This window comes from Aulonocara sp. 'chitande type north' Nkhata Bay, linkage group LG15 (genome assembly GCF_057382095.1).
Source record: "Aulonocara sp. 'chitande type north' Nkhata Bay isolate Kocher_YH1m ecotype deep benthic linkage group LG15, A_spYH_male_GT1.1, whole genome shotgun sequence".
Taxonomy (NCBI): domain Eukaryota; kingdom Metazoa; phylum Chordata; class Actinopteri; order Cichliformes; family Cichlidae; genus Aulonocara; species Aulonocara sp. 'chitande type north' Nkhata Bay.
Window position 1 is genome coordinate 20,658,172 of NC_141358.1, and position 22,174 is coordinate 20,680,345.

At 38.7% G+C, this 22,174-nt stretch overlaps 1 protein-coding gene across 1 annotated transcript in view; it reads left to right on the top strand.

Moving 5' to 3' along the window:
• Positions 1-22,174, top strand: part of man1a1 (mannosidase, alpha, class 1A, member 1) — a 172,325-nt gene that overhangs the window by 75,096 nt on the left and 75,055 nt on the right. The window contains exons 3-4 of the mRNA XM_086264886.1: positions 345-460; positions 10,866-10,946. Coding sequence (XP_086121012.1) covers positions 345-460; positions 10,866-10,946 — 197 coding nt within the window. The remainder of the gene's footprint in view (positions 1-344; positions 461-10,865; positions 10,947-22,174) is intronic.

Here is a 22,174-nt window from a genome sequence, read left to right on the forward strand (position 1 = left end):
AATTGCTACCTCTCACCATCTGTCGAGCAAAAATAATTTATTCAACCTCCAAACATAACTTCTAGCTTCTGCTGTTTATTCACCGCTTTTCTAGTGAGTGTGGCGCCAACACCTGTTGTCATCCCTGCTATAAAAGGAATGGTTTGCTGACTAACAAGCTTTTAACATTTTGAAAGAACTTCACGGGAGTTTTTGCTCATTTCAAAAGTTCAGCTTGAGAACTTTTGTTACCAGCTTGCTGTCTGATATTCCTCTGTTTTTTATACCGGGTGCTATATGTAACAGACAAAAGCCTGCGTGAGTGTGTAATCTGTTTTTAACCTTTTGTTCTGTGTTCCTTCTAGGAAGTATAAAAGGAGCGACAATAGTGGATGCTTTGGATACCCTCTACATCATGGAGATGTTTGAAGAGTTTGATGCTGCTACTGACTGGGTGGAAAAGAGCCTTGACTTCAACGTGGTAAGTTGCGTGTGTGCTCTTGTTATGGTCAGGTATATAGCAACAATAAAATATTGAATATTATATTTTTTTGTGCAGGTAAATATTCGATTTTCTTGATATATACGATATAATTTGGAGGCTACGTCGCTCACCCCTACTACCCACTGTCCCACTGTGTAGCCCACAAAAGCATCCAGTATTAGTAGTGCATGAGTCTCTTCTATTCTGCTGAAGTGAAACTGTCACGGTCTGGCTGGGGGAAGACCGTATGTGTTGCAGGGAAGGACTCAAGCGCAGACCAAAACGTGGTGTGGATTAACAAAACAAGCCGTTTATTGAGGTTAGCAACGAGGGTACAAAATAATAGGGCATCGGTGAAAACTAAACAATAACCTAAACTGGGTGAACTAATAACAAAACATGAAAAACCTTAACCATAATGAACTGACATGGATACCTGGAGATGAGACATGGATGAGCAGACGACCTGACAAAGAATGGCTGAGATCACACAGACTAAATGGACACAGGAGGATAATGAGGGAAGTGGCAACACATGGGGAACCAGCTGACACACATGAACATAACGACGTGACAATGGGAGAGTAAAACTGAACACGATGAACACAGACACACCAGACCTCTTCACAATAAGACAGGAAACAGTGAGATATAAACATGACAACCTGGACTGACAACATACGCCACAGACATAAAATACATGAAAGCAGGGGAGACTTAACATAGTGGAAACACGAGGGGAAAATAACTAGTAACACCTAGGCATGATAATGATAAACTTAGGAAACCTGAAGGCTACATAAACTGAACACAAAACGCTGGGTCAGCAGACCCAGGATCATGACAGAAACAATATTTAACTACATCACAGAATTACTGTGCGGGTAATCAAAGGTCCTCGACAGGTGTTATGTTGAACCAGCATCCTTCTACCTTCTAACATATATAACTCTCTGATAAATTATTAGCAGAGTAAGGTGAGTTTCAGTTGTGTCAACTAGACCACAGCTTGTGGTTAAGTAAAAGTTATGTAAACATGAAATGAAAAAGCTTTTGGCGTAGCCGGTCTGAAACGCCTCCGAGGTGGTGTTGCTTTACAGTTAGTTTCCTCTTTGCTGTGTTAGCTCTCCTGCATGGTATGCTGAACAAAAACTAACATAGAACTGGGCTGACTAGATCGGCTTGCTGGCAACAATATCTGTTTCGGGATCAGAGCAATATCTGATCCAAATATCGGATTGATGCATTCGTAGCGAAAATGCCTCAAACATTTTGCACAGAAGACCAGTTTTCCTATAGGTCAATAAAAGTGTCATTGAAGAATAAGGTTCTAAAATGTCTTTTAATTTCCTGATAATTTGCTTGTAGGTATTTAATTTGAAAATGATTTCCTAAAGACTGGTAGAAAAGAGTCATAGCTCATGAATTTGACCTTTTTATACCACCATAGTGGATTATAATGAAGACTTCAGCTTTAATTCAAGAGGTTTAATAAAGTATTGCATTATTAAATTTTAAGAATTTAAATGCATGTAAATTTATGGTTCTTAGGCCATGCATTTCTAAATAAACTAATAAGATGGGAAAAGTGTGTGTGTGTGTGTGGGGGGGGAAGAGTCAAATTTCATTCAAATAATCATCAGTACAAGCATTTTTTATACTTTCCTCTATAAAAAGGACATACATTTAACTGGGTTTCACTAAATATTACCCCCCCCCCCCCCCCCCCCCGATCATCCATGCTCCACCTTCCCTATTTGAGAATCACCGGCTTGGCTACTAAACAGTGGACGAATGTCACTTGAATATCTGAAGATAAAATAGAGAAAAATCTCAACAACTTTTTTTTTTAAAATAACTAACTCCTAACTCCCTCAGAAACTTTTCATATATAAATTCCTTACTTTAATTTAAAAACAAATCCAAACGTGTATTAGTTCACATTCACTTATACAAAATAAACGTGGTGTACACATCTCTCTGTTTATATCTGGTGGCATGATCGTGTGGTGGTTAGCACTGCAAGAAGGTCTAGTTTGAGTACTTTGTGTGTGTAATTTGCAAAATCCACAATAACTGTGGTGGTTCATGTATTTGGATCTTGAAAAAAGATTGATTTGGATTATTCATGCCATGTCATAAATTATCTTCTAAGTGTTCCAAGTGTCTGGCATCTAAATAACTGCAGAGATGAAACTAAACTCAAAAAGCAGTTAGCAGCTTTGGTCAAGTGGTGCTTACACTCAGCATTGTTTAGTTTGTCATGTGACGCTGAGTTTCTTGCAACAGCAAATGAAATCACAACTGTTTGCTCACAGATTTCCTGAATACAACAGTCCCACTTAAGAAAAAAAAAGAGTCTACTACTGGCGGAAATCCCAAATTTAGATCACCACCTGTGTGCTGAGCTTCGAGCCAAATCAGTTCTCATTTTGAGATTTGTTCCTGACCAACACAGAGGAGTGAAAATAAATTCTTGAGAAGGTGTGATGTTTACTGTCAGTCTTAAATGGTCTTACAGGAGGAGGTGTTGTATATACAGACATTTAATTGAAAGTAAGAAAGATCACATTTGGAGGCCTGGTTTGTTTTCTGCCCATGTGTCTCCACTGAGTCATCACTTGGAATTTAAAAGCTTTTTTAATCCACAACACGCTGAATTACAGAAGTATGGATGTCTACTCAGTATAGCACACTTAAAGAAATGCTTCAAGTTGAAAGGTCCTTACCAAGGACACATGCTTTCACGCAGCACTCCTGAGGCTGTAAAGTTTTACTGTGAGCTTGTGAAAAATAGCAAAACATGTCATTACTTCCTGTAGGTCACACGGTGCTACTTTCCAGTTTGAAAGGCATGTTTTTATTGGAAGTTTGAATGAATGTGATCCAGCCTATGACCTAATGTATGAAATCTAACCTTTATATAGATACATGAAAAGGTGAGCAGGTGTATAAATACATATCACAGTGAGGGCTCTTTGTTGCTCTCTTAACTTGGATGTTAGATGAACCCTGCTTGTGAATGTATCTTAGACTGCATATAAAAATGAATGGTACAAACACCACGTTTGGAAGAGAGCGTGTAGTGTTGAGTTATTGGCCTAAATACACTCCTGTAATAAGTTGTACTAAAAATGATTCACATAATACCAACAGCACAAACGAGATCCCAAAACCAAATTCAATAGCGGATATAATGCAGCAGAGAAGTGACTACAGCTATAGTAACTAGCTCAGCACTTAAGTGTTACACAAAGCTAAGGCCCATAGTGTTGTGAACTTAAGCCTTAATACTATTTAAATGTGTAAATAAAAATTCACTGATGCTAAGCCTAGAAACCAGTGGGTGATGGGGAACTGGCTATATCCGTCTTTTATATACAGTCAGTGCATAAGCATTAGTTTCCCTTTAGTTTAAACCAAAGATCTCTAAAAGTTGATTTTGGACGTAGCGTCATCCAAATGACTTCTTCAGTCTTCCTGAAGATGAGTGACGAAACGTTTCTCCCACAAAACGCTGCGTCCACATGAACAGAATCAACTTTTGGAGATTTACTTTCCTGGATGATTGAGAATGCATCAAGACGTTAAACCAAAGATTTTACCACGTTTTTGTACAGGAAGCAGCCTGTGAGCATGCACATTTTTTTTTTAACAGCAATAACAGTTTAGTTTTATTTAAAGTGCATTTCCATTGCTAAGACATAGGCTTGTGCTCATTTTAAGGATAAGACACAATTTAATAAAGATACTAAGCTCTAAACTGCCTGACATTCCAGTATTTAATGCAGGAAATGTGTCCTCAGTGATATTATATATAGACTAATGTAATTTTCTGCTGTCTATAAGGTTAGAAACAATTACCTGGTGTTCCAAAGAGCTCTGCTGATAATGGATCCCAATACAATAAATGCGTTACCAACAATAAATGTGTTACCAAAATTGTTAAAAATTATGCCACTTTGACTCTCCTGAACATCTGGAAGCATCCAGGAAATTGGTGTATTGACGCTGAATTCTGTTCCATAATGGTATCAATAAAAACCCAGAGAGAGAGCCCACGTACAGGTATAATGTTTGATATGTTGCTCTTGAGTTTTCCAGGTTTATTATTCATCAACTTGTAATTGTATGCTCATGGTGCAGGAGTTTACTTCTAATGGGCGTATGTGAATATGTAAAGCAAACAGTGAATAATATTAAAGTGCTTTTAGAGCACTTTCTGCACGAGTTGCTCAGTATTTACATACATTTACACAAAGGAACATGTTAAACTTTAGTTTGTAGAAAGTTGCGAGCAAGCACACGGGATCGTAATTGCCACCTGGGGAATATTGATTCATCAGATATAAATCCTGTCAACTAGAACTTCTCAGCTGTTATGTCCACTCGTGGAAGGGCTTATAATTCTAATAAAAGATTACACTTAAAAGTTACAGATCTAGTGCAGATTTCTTACACAAAGTCTGACGTGGATATCTCATCTACTGTATGTCATTTCTGCTTTTGCTGATTAATTGTGTGGGCACATGTTAAAGAGTTAAACACAAACATTTTCCCTCCTTCCTTTGATGTTTGCCGTCCTCATTATAACATCCCCGTTAAGAGCTCCTCATTCGGGGGAAACAGCAAAGCAGTTTCTTTGTCTTTCTTTTAGCATGGTTCTGATATCAGATTTATGAAGTCTAATTCTGAAAACCAAAACATACATCCACCAAACATGATATATAAAAGCTCAAGTAGTGTTGTCAGTTATTCCTTCAGATCAGCTTTAATCCTCATTACTGTCTCCGAAACTGTGCATGTTTTGGATGTTTTACTCGTTGAGGTTTCCACGTCTGAATTTTTGGTACCACTGCTTTGTGCATAATCCTTACTGATTTCCAGTATTTGCCAGCAGTCGCCCTGTCAGTCAAACGGCATTGTAACAGCAGGAAGCCCATTGTTTTGTGATCATTTCCTGCAGTAGCATAATGTCGAGATGTAAAGCTGCTTTTGATATTCCACTAAAATGCTTTTTAATGGGAAGGTTTCTGTAGGCGGCTTTGAAACCACCCTCACTGGGGTTAAAATATCAACTGAGTTAGCCGATGTAAGTCTGACAAAAAACCAACCCAGATTTCACTGAAGAAAAACACTAACCGGCATCATGTATTATTAGCAACAATTAAGCATTTGGGGTGAAACGAAGCAGGAAAATGAGTATCAACAGTCAGAAGAAAAGGTTCAACTTTACGTTTGGGTTGCTTATTTTTAAAGCAAAGGAACAAGGCAAGTGAAAGAGATTAAAACAAAGAAAATAATAGCAGTTGTTTGAGACGTATTAATATTAAAGTGATGCCATTACTAATGCGTTTGCCATTGAAATGTGTACAAAGAGGACATGAAGTACATAGAGCATAAATATTTCTCTAATATTAAAGTCAGTATTCTCCAGTACTTTCTGTATGTGCTTGCCAGGATTATCGTTCATCCTATAGGCCATCATCAGGCTACCACAGAGGCTTACAGTCCTTAAGGTTGGATGGAGTCATCCAATTTTTCTATGACTATATTTGCACCACATGCAATAATATCTGGCAAGATTGTAATACTCTTTTTTTAGGATAAGCTGTTAAGAAGATGGATTGATTAATGAAATTCTTCCTGAAGAGCCATATGTCAGATCATCGTTTAGAGATCCTCCCTCCTCCTTTGTAAACCAATAGATTTTACTCTTGCCTGTGGGATCACACAATCTGTGTATGTAGCGACTGGAATGGTGTCCAAAGTTTGCTTGTACCACAACACCTGAGAAAGTGTGACACCTCACTTAGTCTTTGAGACTTTAAGAGCCCCACTGGTAATTTATTACTGTTTATTTTCACTTAAATAGCGAAGTCCTGAATCTTTTGAAAGGCAAAGAGGAATAGAGTTGGAATTGTTACACTCTTGGGACGGTTTGTTCATTACAAAACACTGAAACAACATTTCTTGTGATGAGATAGCGGGACTTATAGGCCGGTACAGTTAGATTTTTACAACTGGCCATGCAAGATCTGTGGATACACTTTGATCTGATGAGTTGTTGCTGGGAACATTATCTCCTGGGCTCATCTTGTTTCAGTCCTTAATTAGTTCTCTGCTTGGAAAAGCCCATGCTTAGTCAGTTTCCTGTGCAGAGTGTAATGGACCGAATGTTGCAACATCAGGAGACTTGACTGCTTGCCTGCCAGCTCTGTCAGGAGTGAGATAATGTCACACTGCTGCTGACTCAGAGGGTCATTGTCCAGCAGTTTAAAGCAGTGTTGGCTTCTTCACACAGTCACAAAACACTGCAGGATGACTGCTGGCTGAAGATGTTTCCGTCTTTAAAATTAAATTAAAGTATTTTTAAAATTTTGACTTTGATGTAAAGCATCATCTTTTAGCTTATTAAACCTCCGCTGCCAATAGACATTAAAACGTAGGAAGAAGTATTCATTGTACTTTTGGATTACAGCTGCCTAAGTGTTAAAACAAATAATTAAATTGTAATTAGAACGAATTAGTGCTGCAATCTCCCCACTCAATCAGTCACTAAGACTTGGGGATGAAAAAAAGACAGGACACATTTTGTGTGGCACATAATTTGTTTTTTTCCCCTCCCCCTTGCAGAGTCTGTTATCCTATCTCTAGTCGACAGCAGTCACTTATGAGAGCTGTCAGTCAAGCACAAAAACTTCATCCGCCTCGGGAATCTGTTCATAAAGGACGGACGTGAGAGAGAAATTACGCTTCATTGTTCGACTACTGAGACAAATGGCTATACAACTTTAAATTTTTTGTTATTTTTCCCTCCATTAATTCTGCCCAGAAATAAATGTATTGTGTTTTTAAAGATGGCACACTTTATCTCCGGCTTTTAAGGCGGTTTTTGGTACCTAAAGATTTCTTTAAAAACTTTGGAAGTCACTTCTCTTTTTCAGGCTGCCGTACGTGTGCCCTTCAAGGTATGCAGTGCTTTATCAGCATTCTTTGTTTTTTCCTGTCAAACTTAAAAATATGCTGATGAACCAATGGTCAGAATAACTCAAATTTTGACACATACATTAAGGGATGTCCTTTGCATAAACTATAACAAAGGATTACATATTATTAACCAGGTAGTTCTTTAAAAAGTCACACAACTGTGTGTCATACATTTGAAAAAGTAATGCTTGCATACTAGACTAGTATTTATCTTGTGTTTTATAGCTAATTTGTTTGAATTTAACAATACTAAGACTCATCACTCAGAGCAATGACATTCAAATAATACTTTTTAATAATACTAATAATACTATAATACTAATTTTTGTCTAACATTGTTTATTTTATATAAAAAACTCTTTATGATCCATCTCTATGGATACATTTCTAATGCTTATTCAATTCCAGCATTTTGCTGAAAAAGCATAATATTCATAAAAATAGACAAATATCGTCATTACTATTAGACTTTACCATTAGATGTGATTTCTGTTTTCCCCGGTATCTTCTGAATAGGGTCGTTTTTAGTGTCAGAGAGATTAGTTATTCTGTCTTGGACCTCCTGAACAATTTTTGTCCATTCCAGTTAGAGCTGGGCGATATGAGATTTTTTCATATCACGATATGTTTTTTTTTTCATTTCAGGCGATAACGATATCTATCACGATATAAGCCAAATAACTATATTTGTAAGATTTAAATGTGCCGTTGCTCACAAGTAAAATGTGAAATAATCAGCAGCTTGTTTTTATTTAAATATTTATTTCCCATAATAAGTTCAACAGGGTAGATGTACTTAAGGAACATGAGACTTTTTCAGATAAATAAAGGCAAATATTGCAAACTACACAAAAGGCAGCCGCTAAAGCGTTTAAGTTTCAAAACAGAACAAACAAAACAGACTAAATTGTCAATTCCACTTAGAAACAAAGTATTAATTCTAAAAATAAATCTTAGTTTGTTTTACAGAAGAACAGACAAAACTGACTAACTTTTGTCAGTATCAAATAAACTGAGAACTAAAAGGAAATTCTCAATCTCTCCTTGTTGTATAGCTGAGCTTTTCAAACAGTTTTAACAGTTACTTTAGTCTGACAAAAGCCGAATGACGAATTAGCGCTTCCAGTCAGAGACTGAGGCTACGTCCACACGTACACGGGTATTTTTGAAAACTGAGATTTTCCGTTTTCGTTTTAAAAAATAATCCCGTCCACACATAAAGGCAGAAATGAAGGAAAACGCTGCTATGAACATGCCAAAGCAGCAGGTGGCGCTAGATTCCTAACCGTGCAGAAATGTTGGCCAATCAGAAGTCTAGAAGCCTCGGTGGGAAAAAGTAAACAAAGCTGCAGCATAGAAGCAGAACAGAGTCGTATGTGTGGAGGGACAGTAACTGTGTGTATATGTAAGCATTTAAACACTGCAGAGAGTAGAATTAACAGTAACAGTATTGTAGAAATTCATTTCACCGAAACAATAACGTGGCGCACAGTGTGACGCATGCTCCAGTTTATTGTATTTCCAGACTTGCTTTCGGCACAATTTACAGTGCACGCTACTCTGTTTTTTGTCAGACTTGAAATAGCCGAAATACCTTCACACTACGGAACTTCTATGGCTCTTCCGTTCGACAATCTCTCCGGCATTGGAACCATCATCTGTTTTCTCTTCGGTCACGCTCGGTTGATTTTTCTAGTCGGCACACTCATTTCCTCCATTACGTGCTGGCTCCATTACCCGCTGGCTGCTTCCCAAACAAACACACGTGCGGCTTGGCACTTGTGCTGTACGTAACAAGCCACGCGACGTGACGCTGCGGCTGTGATTGGTTCGGCTCTGCGCTACTTAATTTGGATTGGCTGACCTTTTTTTTTTTTTTTCTTTCTTTTTTTTCTTTGAGGACAAGAGCGGCGAGGTCTATCGCGATAGCTTAATTTCTCTATCGAGTAAAAGTTATATCGCGATACATATCGTTATCGTTCTATCGCCCAGCTCTAATTCCAGTGATTGTTGGAAAGTTTTCAGTTAACCATTCATTAGTCATTGCTTTCTCAGCTGCAGTTTTCAAATATCTGTCTGGTTTTTTGAGTACAGTTGGCAGATTCCCCAAACACATAACATTAAAATCAAAGTTGATCTATGGGCAGATTGATGATCTTTCTGTTCCCACATCCAGCCAGTCAGAGCAAACTAAAGAATGGTCCTGAAAGACTTCAGGAAGTGTCTTTTTTTTAATATCAGTTTTGCTCACTAAACACTAAAGCAACATCTTGGATGGCCTGCCCACAGGGGACCGTAATGTTGGACCGATAATCCTGTTAAAATGCTCCAAAATAGAAAGGAGAGGTGTGACTCCAGGCTGTTGACTACATTTGAGCACACCTGTCAGACAGAGTGTCCACTACCCAACTGGATGACATTTAACAGTCATGGGGAAATTACCTGCAGAGATCAAAGACATTTTTGTACCAAGCTGTAAACATACTGTGAGGGTTTCTGGATTGCTGCCCGGGAACAATATGTTTCAGATGGTTTGGAAAATTTGGTGCTGGTTCTCAACTAAAAACATTCGGTAGATCCCTTCTTTAATGTACCATCCTTAGCCATACACAAAGCATGGCTAACCCTAGTTATTCAAAACTTCTGAAACTTTTAGTGAGGGAATTTCCTTCTTCTTGGTCTATCAGAGATCACTTACCAGAGTCACCCCACCCCACCCCCAATCTGGGGAAACCGAGTTCTTCCCTTTTCTGAGCTTGCCTCAAATAGTTAACATGCCTTAACTCCTTTATAAAAACCTGCCACATACCTAATGTTGTGCATTCAAGGAGTGATGCATGGAAAGGAGCATGCAGCACACATGATTTGCTTCAGTATAAATGCTCCTTGTTATCGCATCATTACATATGTCAACCGGTGTAACAGTCCTCTTTTGTCCTTGGCCAATCGTGCTTGCCAAGTGGTCCTGCGCAAGTTTCCTGAATGTCCTCCCTGCACGAGTGAACCTGATCTCACAAGATTTCCACAACCCTACTCATGCGGCGTACTCGCACGCCTCCTGAGCAGATGCTTTCATGCAAACACTTTGTGGGATAAGCCACTTTCTCTTTCATTCATCCTGGCTCAGTTCTAACACACTCATTTGGCTACTCGGTCATTCGTAGCAGCGCGGAGAAACCTGGTATTCAAATTTATTCAGCTGTTTACAGCATCAGCCTGAAAATATCTGTCTAGACTGTGAAAAGCTCACCTCTGTCTACTCCTCCCTGAGGCCAAGAAGAAGCCCAGGAACGTTTCAGTTTTGAGTTGTCTGCTTTCTTAGCTCACTGTTTGTGGGAAAAGAAATGTGTATTCATGAGTAGTTAGCAGTTATATTTTGTCTCATATTTCTTTTCTTTTGTCTTTGCCGCAGAATGCAGAAGTGTCGGTGTTTGAGGTGAACATCAGATTTGTTGGAGGTCTGCTGTCCGCCTACTACTTGTCTGGAAAAGAGGTAAGTAGAGAAATAAACCTTCCTCTGTTTTGCTTTTATTTATTTATTTATTTATTTATTTATTTATTTATTTATTTATTTATTTTTCCGCCACCTCTGCACTGAATGAAACTTCGGGGAGTCTTTGGGGAATCTCAGCCTGTAGTCTGATTGATGAAACAGATGGTAGAGTGGAGACTGAATGAATTAATGTTTTCATGTGCTCAAAATCTTTGGCATTGTCCCCTTTAATAGCTGGTACAGTTAGATGTCTCCCATATTGCAGGGTGAATTTAAGTTCTTTGTGAGTACCATTGCGCCGTCATCTAGTTTGATTGATTTGCTTCCAGCCTTTCTATGGGTGGAAGATTAACTTCTGTGTTGTTGTTCTTGGATCTTGTCTTCTGTAGCGCCTTTTGGCTATTAACAGTTCTGAAAGCTGTTGTATTATTAACCCTCCTGCCATCCTTTAAAAAACTCACACCCATCACCCTAGGGACCATTCTCAGCCACGCCATAAAAAGACCATATATCCATATCTTATTCCACTTTAAATTAGCCAACCTTGTAAAACTACTTCTCCCTGAAATATTCATGTAAAGTTTTAATTATATTTTCGTTGTTTTAACCCTTCAAATCCCAGTGTTATTACATGAGCGCCCTGTGTTATAAGCCCCAAAAACCAAAAAACGAAACTAAATATTTCCACAAAAAACCAGTTGAAGTAATATGTGATTGTCATTATAAGTAGGCCTTTAGATGGACCAAAGATTGGCACCAACATACATTTTGACCTGCCATTATTTTTTTGCATTTTTTTTGCAATTTAAAAATTAAAACTTCAAGGCCCTGAGTCTTCATTGACATCCAAGAAAAGAAGAAAAAATAAAATCATATGATGATAATTTGGGGTTGAAAAATAGCATTTATAATGGAAGTCAATGGGCAGAAAATGGTCCCCAGGGTGATGGGTGTGGGGATTTCTGCTGCTCAGCCATTTTAGGCTGATTTAAGGAATTCACACTGGAATATTAACATTGACAGGTAAAAACTATCCTGTGGCAAGTTTGGTTATATTCCACTGAACACAGTGGAAATGGCAGCCATTTAACACATAGCAGTGGCACAAAAAGGTCCCAAGAAGGCAGGAAGGTTAAAGAATTGAGCAGGGAATTTGCTTATAGACAAAAAACCTTTAGAGGAACTACTGCAGGGACCAGGGCCTGAATTAAGTTCTGGAGTCACCCCCTAATGTCCTTACTTTGGTGCTGGTACTTTAGGTTTGTGGCTTACACCACCAAAATTTGTGACCAGTCAGTCTTCTGCATTACCACAGCCTTCTGGACTTTACTGGAGACCAGTGGCATTCAGCAAATCATGATTAGAAATCTATGGGAGAATTCTGAAGTGCTAATGATGGTTGGCTATCTGCTTCCAGCGAGCCATCAACAGACAAAATGGGAAAACATATCAACCAATCTGGTTGTTATGCGGACACATGCGAACATTACAGCCTCACACTACTTTCAGCTGTGTGGTGGCAGCCATGACTATCTCCCCTTTATAGTTTAATAAACATACTTTGTTTTACTTTTTCTTTGCATATTAAATCCACAGTGCAAATTAGCGCAGCATTTGTTCAGTGTTCTGGTTGGATAAGCACAGATCCTGTCTGCAATGTTGTGAAACTATGTGCAAGTGTAGTAGAAGTGCAATTTTAATAAAAACCAACCAGATTTTACTGCTGTTTTTATGTCAGTGTGACCGAACGGCTTCAAAATAGCTGCCTGGAAGTAGAGCAGAGCGATATGACTAAAAATATTTATCACGATATACATTTGAAAATTTGCGATAACGATATAACTGACGATATAATTGACACTAGACAAAATACTTTACAACTCTACAACTTTATTAGTGCAAAAAAACAAAACAGAACATCAATGTATTTTCACTTAAACAAGAAGCTGTTTTTTATGTGCATTGAAGTTATATAAAAATGTAACAGTGCAAATGCAAATTCCTTGCTGACAGTTCAAGCGGTGCGGGTTTGTAGCTTAGCAAAGTCGTACTAAAACATCTGACAGATTTTCGAGCGCCGTGTACCACATAAAATTTTTTCGAGGTCAGTAAACACAACCAGAATTCATACATAAGGCACACGGGATAACATGCTCTACCAAAAATAGTGCTTTGTTGTGTATCTGACGGACGAAAGCTAAATCAGTTCCACACCACTGAAGTTGCAGCATTTTTACAAACCAGTTCTGGTTCATCCGTTTCATTCAATGATCCACTTTCGCCCTCCTCATTCTCCGTCGCTGCCATGCTTTTTCTGCCATGTGTGTATGAAAACAAAGGCACTGCGCAGGCGCGTTTTACCCATATTCTATCGCGATATTTCATTTTCTTATCGTTGCCCAACATTATACCGGTATTACCGTGAACGGTATGATATGGCCCAGCCCTACCTGGAAGTATTTCAGAGATGGCTTCTGAATGGAAAGGCTTGCTTCAGGAACACGTGAGCAAAATATAAGCCGAAATTGGCCAGCAGAGTATCTCACTCATGTTTACAGTGGCCTGAAAGGTGTAAGAGGCAGCATTATGCAGTTATTCAGCCTGACACAATTCTGTGAATGACTTTAAAGAGCTGCTATTTAACTCTGTTCCTATGCAGTGAGATTTATTAGCGACCTTTGCAGGAGTGGATATCAGCCAGATGGCAGAAAATGTAGGCTGATTTAAATCTCAGTTCAGTTGGGTTTCTTTATGTTCTAAAGTAATATTTCACAGACACCTGAACCATGTTTTCATTTAGTCGTTAACTTGTCTTTCACTTACTTTATTTAAGTTTGTCTCACAGTCTTTTTGGGGGGGGAAAGTTGCTGTGGCCTCTTTTAGATGAAGTTTTGGCTGTGCACAAAATTGGTTCAAGTTTGCCTTTGATGCTTTCTCCCAGATGGGCTCTGTAAGATGTTAAAGATCCTGCCAGTGAGGTTACTTTTCTTGAAAATGCGTGTTTTAACCCAAACCCTGAGATCTTCTTCCAAATCTAACCAAGTTGTTTTTGTTGCCAGACTGGAAACTTTTCTCACTTGTACAAAAATAAGGTTTAAAACAGCCATCCCTTTGTCATATGTCAGCAGACTCATTTCCCTCCTCTGTGCTGGTGTTTACATTGAAATGCACCCAGTCATGTGGTCTGAAGCAACTTTTACTTTCTTCTGTAGTAAAAGAGTGAAAGTTCAGGACACTTGGGGTCAGCGTTCTGCTTGAAAGGGAACTGAGCGGTGGTGTTCCCTCCACCCTCAGAGACTGAATATGTCCTGAAGTGTCTTAGTGCTGAAAAACTGTTTCTGCAACCTTGTTTTATGCAGGAAAAACAAGCGAGAAGGGAGATTCCTCAGGGCTTCTCACTTTACTCATAGTGCCAGACCTGTTGTGCTTGTGTGCATGTGTATAAATCTGCTCAGTGACAAGAGGCTGTGAAAATGACACCTGCTGGGTATTGCGCTACTCTGCCGATGCAGAAGTGGTGTCTTAAACTCAGTTTTTTCTTGATGCCATATCTCCTTTGTATCTTCAGCTTATGACGTTCAGTCTCTAAATGAATGATGAAGCCCCACTAAAGAACAGATAATTCTGCACATCATTACAGCCCCAAAAACCTGATACCAGCATAAGTATAGCCCATATCCCAAAGATCTTCACAGTTGATTTCTTTTTTTTAGACTGATCTCACCAAGTGGGATTTTCCTTTAAGTGGCTTCTTCATTACCGCTGACACTTCAGGAGTAATCAGTTCTTTACATGCAGGTATACACCTTAATCTACATCTTCATCTCGGCAGTGAATGAACGAGGCTTGTGAGGCTAAGCGCTTTTTTATTAGCAGAGGGAGGCGGTGTGGGCAGAAGTCAGACTGGAGAGCAAAACCCATTTCCAAGTTCAGTGAGCATTTCCATGCTTCACCACACACAGCAAATCTGGAGGATTATTTTTTTCTTACTTGTCAAGCGTTAGATGTATGGATCATGTCATAAAACTAAACAGTAAAACTAATAAGAACAGCGAGCGCTACTTAAAGAGTGCAAAGTGGTTACGTTGTAAGAAGACAATAGTTTAATCTTTCCTACTTTGAGTCCTAAAGCTGATAACAAAGTGGGCAGTATAATACTAATGACGGTATGAGCCTATGTGTGTGTCACCATAGTAAAGCTTTTGAATAACCATATGTGAGTCATTTTTTCTTTTTTTGTTGTTGTTTTTCTTTTTTTTTATTATCCCTTAGTCATAAAAAGGTGATTGGGTATTGTCGTCACCACACCGGGTGGGTGGGTGGACAGAGTGGACACTAAAATTTGTGGACACAAAAACTTGATAAATATGTCTCCAAGGATTTTCAAATGGATACCATAAGTGTATCTATAAAAAAATCTCAAATGAGGTTGAACCTTGGTGAACTTGGCCTCAAGGTCAGAGGTCAAGTTTTATTAACTCAAGAAGGAAGTAAGCTTTGATTTTCAAATATATATTATAGGTGCAACTACTAGAAGGGTCAGGGGTAGCGCTGGCGGCCGTCAGTACATTTTTTGCCCACACGCTATTTGTCTGTGGTGGATTTGGCTACAGTGTGGCTGTGGTTCAAGAGGTAGAGCACAGGGTCAGAGGTTTGATCCCCAGCTGCTCTGGTCTGCATGTAAAATGTGCTTTGGCCAGTAACTGAACTCTAAAATTGCCCCGATTCAGCCATTAGAGTATCAATGTGTGAGGTATAAAATGTTTGAAGGCATTAAAAAAAAAAACTACCCCCCCCCCTCATTTTTTTTTTATGTTTTGAAAGCTGATAGCAAGCTTCCTGCATTAATCTTTATTGGCAGCCATAATAATGAGAAAATTAGAAGCTTTTGGTATCATCTGAACTGATTATCCTCTCAACATGAGCGAGACAGTGAATTGAAAACTGACCCCCCTCTTTCTCACTCACCATCACTCTTAGATCCATTTCTTTTATGAGTGTCGCTCAGTTCACCATCCTCTTCTATTTCATTGCTGCTACACAAGGTCCCATTCATTCACCTGAAGGTCAGGGTTCTCTCATGGATAGATGGACAACAGGTAGCCTTGGAGGACTGAAAGCGTGTGATAGTGAAGATGACTGAATGTGGGTAGTGGTGATGCTTTAAATGACCGTCGGTGTATGGTTGCAAAATTGCTGGGTAAAGCTGCTTTGCAGGCTTATGCTTTAAATAAACATGTTCAATTGCTCATAAATGTAAATGTCTAATCAGGCATCTAGCAGCAACTTCATTTAGTCATGGCAACATGGTTAAGATGGTGAAGTTCAAATGGAAAGGAAGTTCACGTGAGTGATTTTGAATGTAGCATGGATGTCAGAAACTGCTGATCTGCTGGGATTTTCCTGCACAACTATCTCCGGGGTTCAGAAACAGTCAGAAACAAGACACTCTAGACTGTCGCGAACTTTAACTCAAACAATCACTCATGGCAACCAAAGTTGGAGCATATCTGGATGCTCAACACATCGGACCTTGAAGCAGAAGACCACGACTGTTAGCTAAGAACAAGAAACTCAGGCTACAGTTCACATAGACTCACTAAAACTGGACAATAGACGATTGGAAAAATCTGATGTGACTCGATTTCATCTTTTGATCATCGATTGATCATCTCAAACTGGTTTCTGGCATGACAATGAGTTCACTGTACTCAAATGACTGTCACAGTCAAATCGCATAGAGCACCCGCCCTGTCAACATGGACCTAAATCTCGGAGGAATGTTTATTGAGTCTAAAAAGCAGTTTTTAGGGCAAAGAGGGTCAAACACACTACTAGCAAGGGTGCAAATCTAATAGAAAAAAGATGTGCTCCCTGCTACAAACAAGTTAAATTCCATCCCAAAGTAAACAAACATCTATATTGTCTTACAGGTGAAGTTTAAAGCAGAAGACAGAAGAATTTGTGTTTTTCATTTTCACAGTTGGTAGGATTACAGACCTTTAATTCTTCATTTTCACCTAGCGAGGTTTTCTAGACGAGTCACTGACAGGCTTAAACTCCCACTACCCACATCCAGGTACATTATGTGGAGAGATATTTTTATAACAACTGAACACTTGATAGACATTATGTAACTTCCAATTTAGAGTAGCCAAAGAAGATACTTTTTAAAGCGAGAGGCAGCCAGGTGAATACAGAAAATAATACTGTAGATAAGATCATGACCTTACAAAGCATTCCGCCTCTTGACTTTGTCTGCATTTTCTAGTGTTGTCGTCTGAATTGAAAATGAATTCATTAGAGATAGGAGACCTTGTCAACAGCCCACTCAGCATATTCAGAAATGATCCTTTCAATTAAACAAAACCTCCCTTAAATGCATCAAAGTGTTCGCTCTGACCAGTGCAGTTGTGTGTGAGGCCTTTTATTGGTATTTTAATGTATTAGTATTAAAAAAATGCTATAGAGTGTAGTGAACAGAGATGGGCACTAACGCGTAATCTGATTACTTTTTTCGAGTAACGAGTAAAGTAAGGGATTACAATTGCAAAACAGGTCAATAGATTAATGTTAGATTACTTTAAGCACACTGCGTTACTAAAACCATGATTTTTTTGCGAGAGTGTCTCATGACAATGACGTAAGCGAGTGCGACGTTCGTGGCATCAGCTGTGTGCAGATCAACAATGGATAATATAACGAGTGCGGGAGAGAGTATGAGCGTGCAGCGTTTAAAGCGTGGAAGTACTAACCTTATGTTGAGTTTGATTCCATAAAAAGTGACAAAAACATTAGCATCCGCTCTTCACTGCGTGGGAAGAAAACCTCTTTTTACAGCGAAAAACCCCCTAAACGTGCCTGCCCCACTCCTGCTTTACAGGTGAAAATAGAGCAACAGGACCGCTGAGTCTTTGATTTTATTTAGTTTCCGCTGTGTTTTACGTGCATCTATTTGAAAGAGTGAGTGCAAACACAAAAAACTATTTTATTTTATGTGCTGGAATGTGCAGAAAATGGGTTTAATGTTAAAATGTTAAACAAATTTCTTCCAGTCAGAGAATGTTGCATATAATTTAATGTTTGCTTGATGCATAAAGTTAAAAGATTAAAACTAATAAAATAAGTTTTACAAAGAGACCTTCATTTGATTACATTTTATATGATGGATTATGCAGAAAAAGTAGAATTGGGCTGAAAGATCTATTGTTTTATTACCTATTTAGGGGATAAATAACGTTTTAAAAAGTAACTAAGTAACTAATTACTTTTGAAAATAAGTAATCAGTAAAGTAACAGGATTACTTTTTTGGGAAGTAATCAGTAATTAGTTACTGATTACTTTTTTCAAGTAACTTGACCAACACTGGTACTGACAACCTAGTGGTTGCTTTAATACATGTACGAATAAAATACAATGGTCATGTTTGAAGACTAGAGTGTATATTCAGACTTTTTACATAATGTCCCACCATTATGTGACAAAACCGTTTTTTCTTCTGCTGCCTTTCAAGTATTTTACCAGTTTTTAATTCAGATGCAGTTCAGATCAAGCCACTAAACTTCTTACAGTATAGGACTGCATGTGGACATGCTTCTTCAACCCTTTTCAAACAAGTCCTGTTGACCGGTTGCAGAAATCCCTTCTCCACAGCAACTCAGATTGTCAGTTGTTGGGTCATCTAAACTGACACTGGTGAGAATTTTAAATGGATCGAGCTTTTGAAGTTTTTCACTTCTCAGTCTTGATCTTATGACCTCTGGACTCTTGCAAATGAGATTTTTAATCTCAAGAGTATTGTTGTGCAATGAAGTGAAGTTTAAGTTAATAAAAAAGTTCTAATGACCCTGAAACTAATGAGTGATCTTAGATAGCTGGCTAACCTTTGCTAATTAGAACTTACCACTGCAATAAAGAATATCCTGTCCTCCACCTCCCAAGCAGCAGAATTATTGACCCGTCTCTATTGAAAATACATGGAACGGATTCTCCAAGGGATAATGTGTAAATCTTCTTCAAAGTGGAGCTCTGGCAGGAACTTTGCTCCTGTTAGTGACTGAAATACTGCAGCAGCTGCTGTACACCTGTACAGAAATCTGTATTTTCATGTTTTAGGAAAGATTTTGAGAGTGCCTTTATTAGATGGTTACAGCTAGATGACAGGAAAGTAAAGGAGAAAGCGCCGGGAGGTGACAAGCAGGACATGGCCTGCAAAATTGAACCCAGGCTGCACAGCCTCTGTGCATGTGGTGTAAATTCCACCAGGTGAGCTGTAGGGTGTCTGATAATTGGCAGGGTTTTGCTGCATTCGTGTGGAGTGTCCAGCACTGGCCAGCATCCTGTAAAACCTTTTTTCTTCTTTTTGCCTTTCAAGGCTCCGTGACAAAAGAACTTGAATAAAATGAACTCAATACTCAAAAAAATTAAATAACATGAAATAAAAATTAAAACAACCTTGCAAAGGCCTTCACCTGGAGATCTTAAGATGTTTTCATGTTGAGATGTTCATTGGGTGTTAAGGCTGAAGAGCCAAGAACACTCGAAAGGTCACTTTAAATGTTGAAATATCTTTTATATCAAAAAGCCTTAAATGGGAATAATTAGCTTCCCATTGTAGCTGCCGAAAACAATTAAAAGTTTAAATCTAAGGCCTGTTGGTGATTGAGCTTGGATGTGAAAACCAGTTTTTGAAAGTTTAGAAGATGAAAATAAATGAAGTGTAAGTTAAAGTCAGGTGTCATGTTTTAGGAGCATTCAACAGCTTTTATCCATTTTGGAGTCTTCGCCAGTCTCGACACCATCCTTCTTGAAAACAATCTGAACTGAAATGCATTTTGCAATTCTGCTTACAGCCTAAATTTTGGGGTAGTGGTGAGATTGTTGTCTTGACGAGTGTGATAAACCAGGAGAGAGTGGTAAAAAGTGCTAAAGATGGCCAGAAGGAGCAGATAGTAGAGCAGAGGGACTCTGTGTCTTTGGCTCTGACTCAGAAAGACTGACTCTTTGATGAAAATCTGATCAGAAAAGTACACCCGGTACTGCACCCTACTGGCAAGCTTTTAACGTCTCTGCCTGCATACAGATGTTAGGATGTGACTTCATCTACTGACGAAAGGGGGGAAAAAACAAAGTATAGAAAGGTGTGCAAAGTGTGCGGCTTCCAGTCATCTTCATAATCAAAGCTAAGTGCTTAACGTGGGGGAAAGACAAAGAAAGGACAGACTGAGTAAGAAATGTGAGCAGGTAAGCTGAGAGAGTGAGAGAACAGGAAGAAGGAAGCAGTGCATGAAGGAAGATATTGTCTGTGGGAGACCTGAAGGAAGTGTGGAAAGAGGTGATGATGGATGGAGGAACGCAACTGAAAGCAGTGATGGAAAAAGTTTGAAATAATACAAAATAGAAAATCAGGCAGCAGGTGCTGTGTCCCAGCTTCATCCACACGATAAAAGCAAAGAGAGGAATTTTGAATTGTAATGTGTAAAATTTAAATTACAGCACTGGAAGAATTAACACGTCCTCACTGTGAAAATCTAATTACATTTTGCATTATTCATTGTAAGAAGAGATTTTCATCCTCTTCAAACATTTATTCCACAGTGATTAGAATGAATTGAAGTGATGAATCCTGATTATGATGAAAACTAATCCCAATCTCCTTTAGTTGTGTCTGACAGAGTAATCTGATGATTGCAGGGATGAGTGTCCCAGCTGCTTACCTCATCCCTTAAACCAACACAGATTAAACTGAAAAATCCTGTCACATGATAACAAGCCTAGACACTCGACTCTCGGGTGTGTCATGTACCTCTTTTAAAGACAGATGCCAAAAATAATCATATTTATCTAAAAGTAATGTAAAAAAAATGATCCTGTTGTCTTTGCAGCTTTGCTTGTAGAAGACAGAGCATCCACACACTCACGTGATATTCAAATGTAATGGTGCAGAATGGGACCAAACTATCCTGACATTGACAGTATAGGTGGTGTTAGGAAATAGGGCCTTAGTAATGGTTAAAAAAGGGGGTATGTGTAGTTGACGATTTAGTGTTGCTGTATTATCATTTCAAGGTATCAAAAATGGGAAGCATCATGGTCATAGTGTGCAGGTATTGGTGGTTGCTTCAGTTGCTTGCCTCTGAAGTTAAGAGAAGTCAAGAGGAGCCCCTTTGCTCTTCCACCAGCAGGCTTTTCATTCGATATTGCTAAAGGTCTCTGGTCTCCATGTTGCCGCTTGTCACTTCCTGTGTGGACATCCCTTAAAGTAGGGATTATACATGGTTGGACATCTACAGAAACAGGTGAATAGTCTCTCCTGTTTTAGTTGTTTCAGTCTGACAGAAAGGGGCATACATAGTTGGTGCTAGAGCAGGGCGATATGGCCAAAAATATTTATCACGATATATATTTGAAAATTTGCGATAACGATATAACTGACGATATAATTGATGCGAGACAAAATACAACTCCACAACATTACTAGCGCAAAAAGACAACCTTCCATTTATTTTCACTTCAACAAGAAGCTGGTTTTTATGTACATTAAAGCTTTATAAAAATGTAACCGTGCAAATGCAAATTCCTTGCTGAAAGTTTAACCAAAAGGCATTTCCAGTAGAAATGTGCTGACATATCCTGAGCATAACCATGTATAATATCCACTGAAGTTAAAAAGAGGTGCTTTGCAACATTAAACTGCAGTGTGCAGTACATATTTTTTGGACCATAAGGTGCACGGGATTATAAGGCACATTAAGAAAAACAAAGCAGTCAGATAAATCAAACTTTATTAAACTCATTCTTCTTGCTTCCTCCACTTCTGTACCATTGATTCATTAATGTTGAATTCTCTGGCAGCTGCTCTATTCCCATGTTGTTGCAGTATATTAATGACTAACCTCGTATTGTGGATGGATTATCTCAGTTGTTCTCCTGACTGTAGTTTGGTCCGTTTACAGCATCCTGCCATGCGATTGCATTTGTCTCTAACCATGAGGAACCTTCAAGCTAACTTTTATAAGTGGAAAAGTGTTAGTGTTCGTCCTCCAGCTTCACTGTTTATGTTATGCTAACATAGCTGTGTTGCTAGCGATCACGTAGCACATCATTATATACCAGCTAGCCCAACTTCAGTAACCCTACAAACGTCACTGCTGTTTAGTTTCCTGTCTTCATTTATGTTGGAAGTGATAGCAGAGATGTACGTTTGAATTTTTTCAGAAATCTCTCA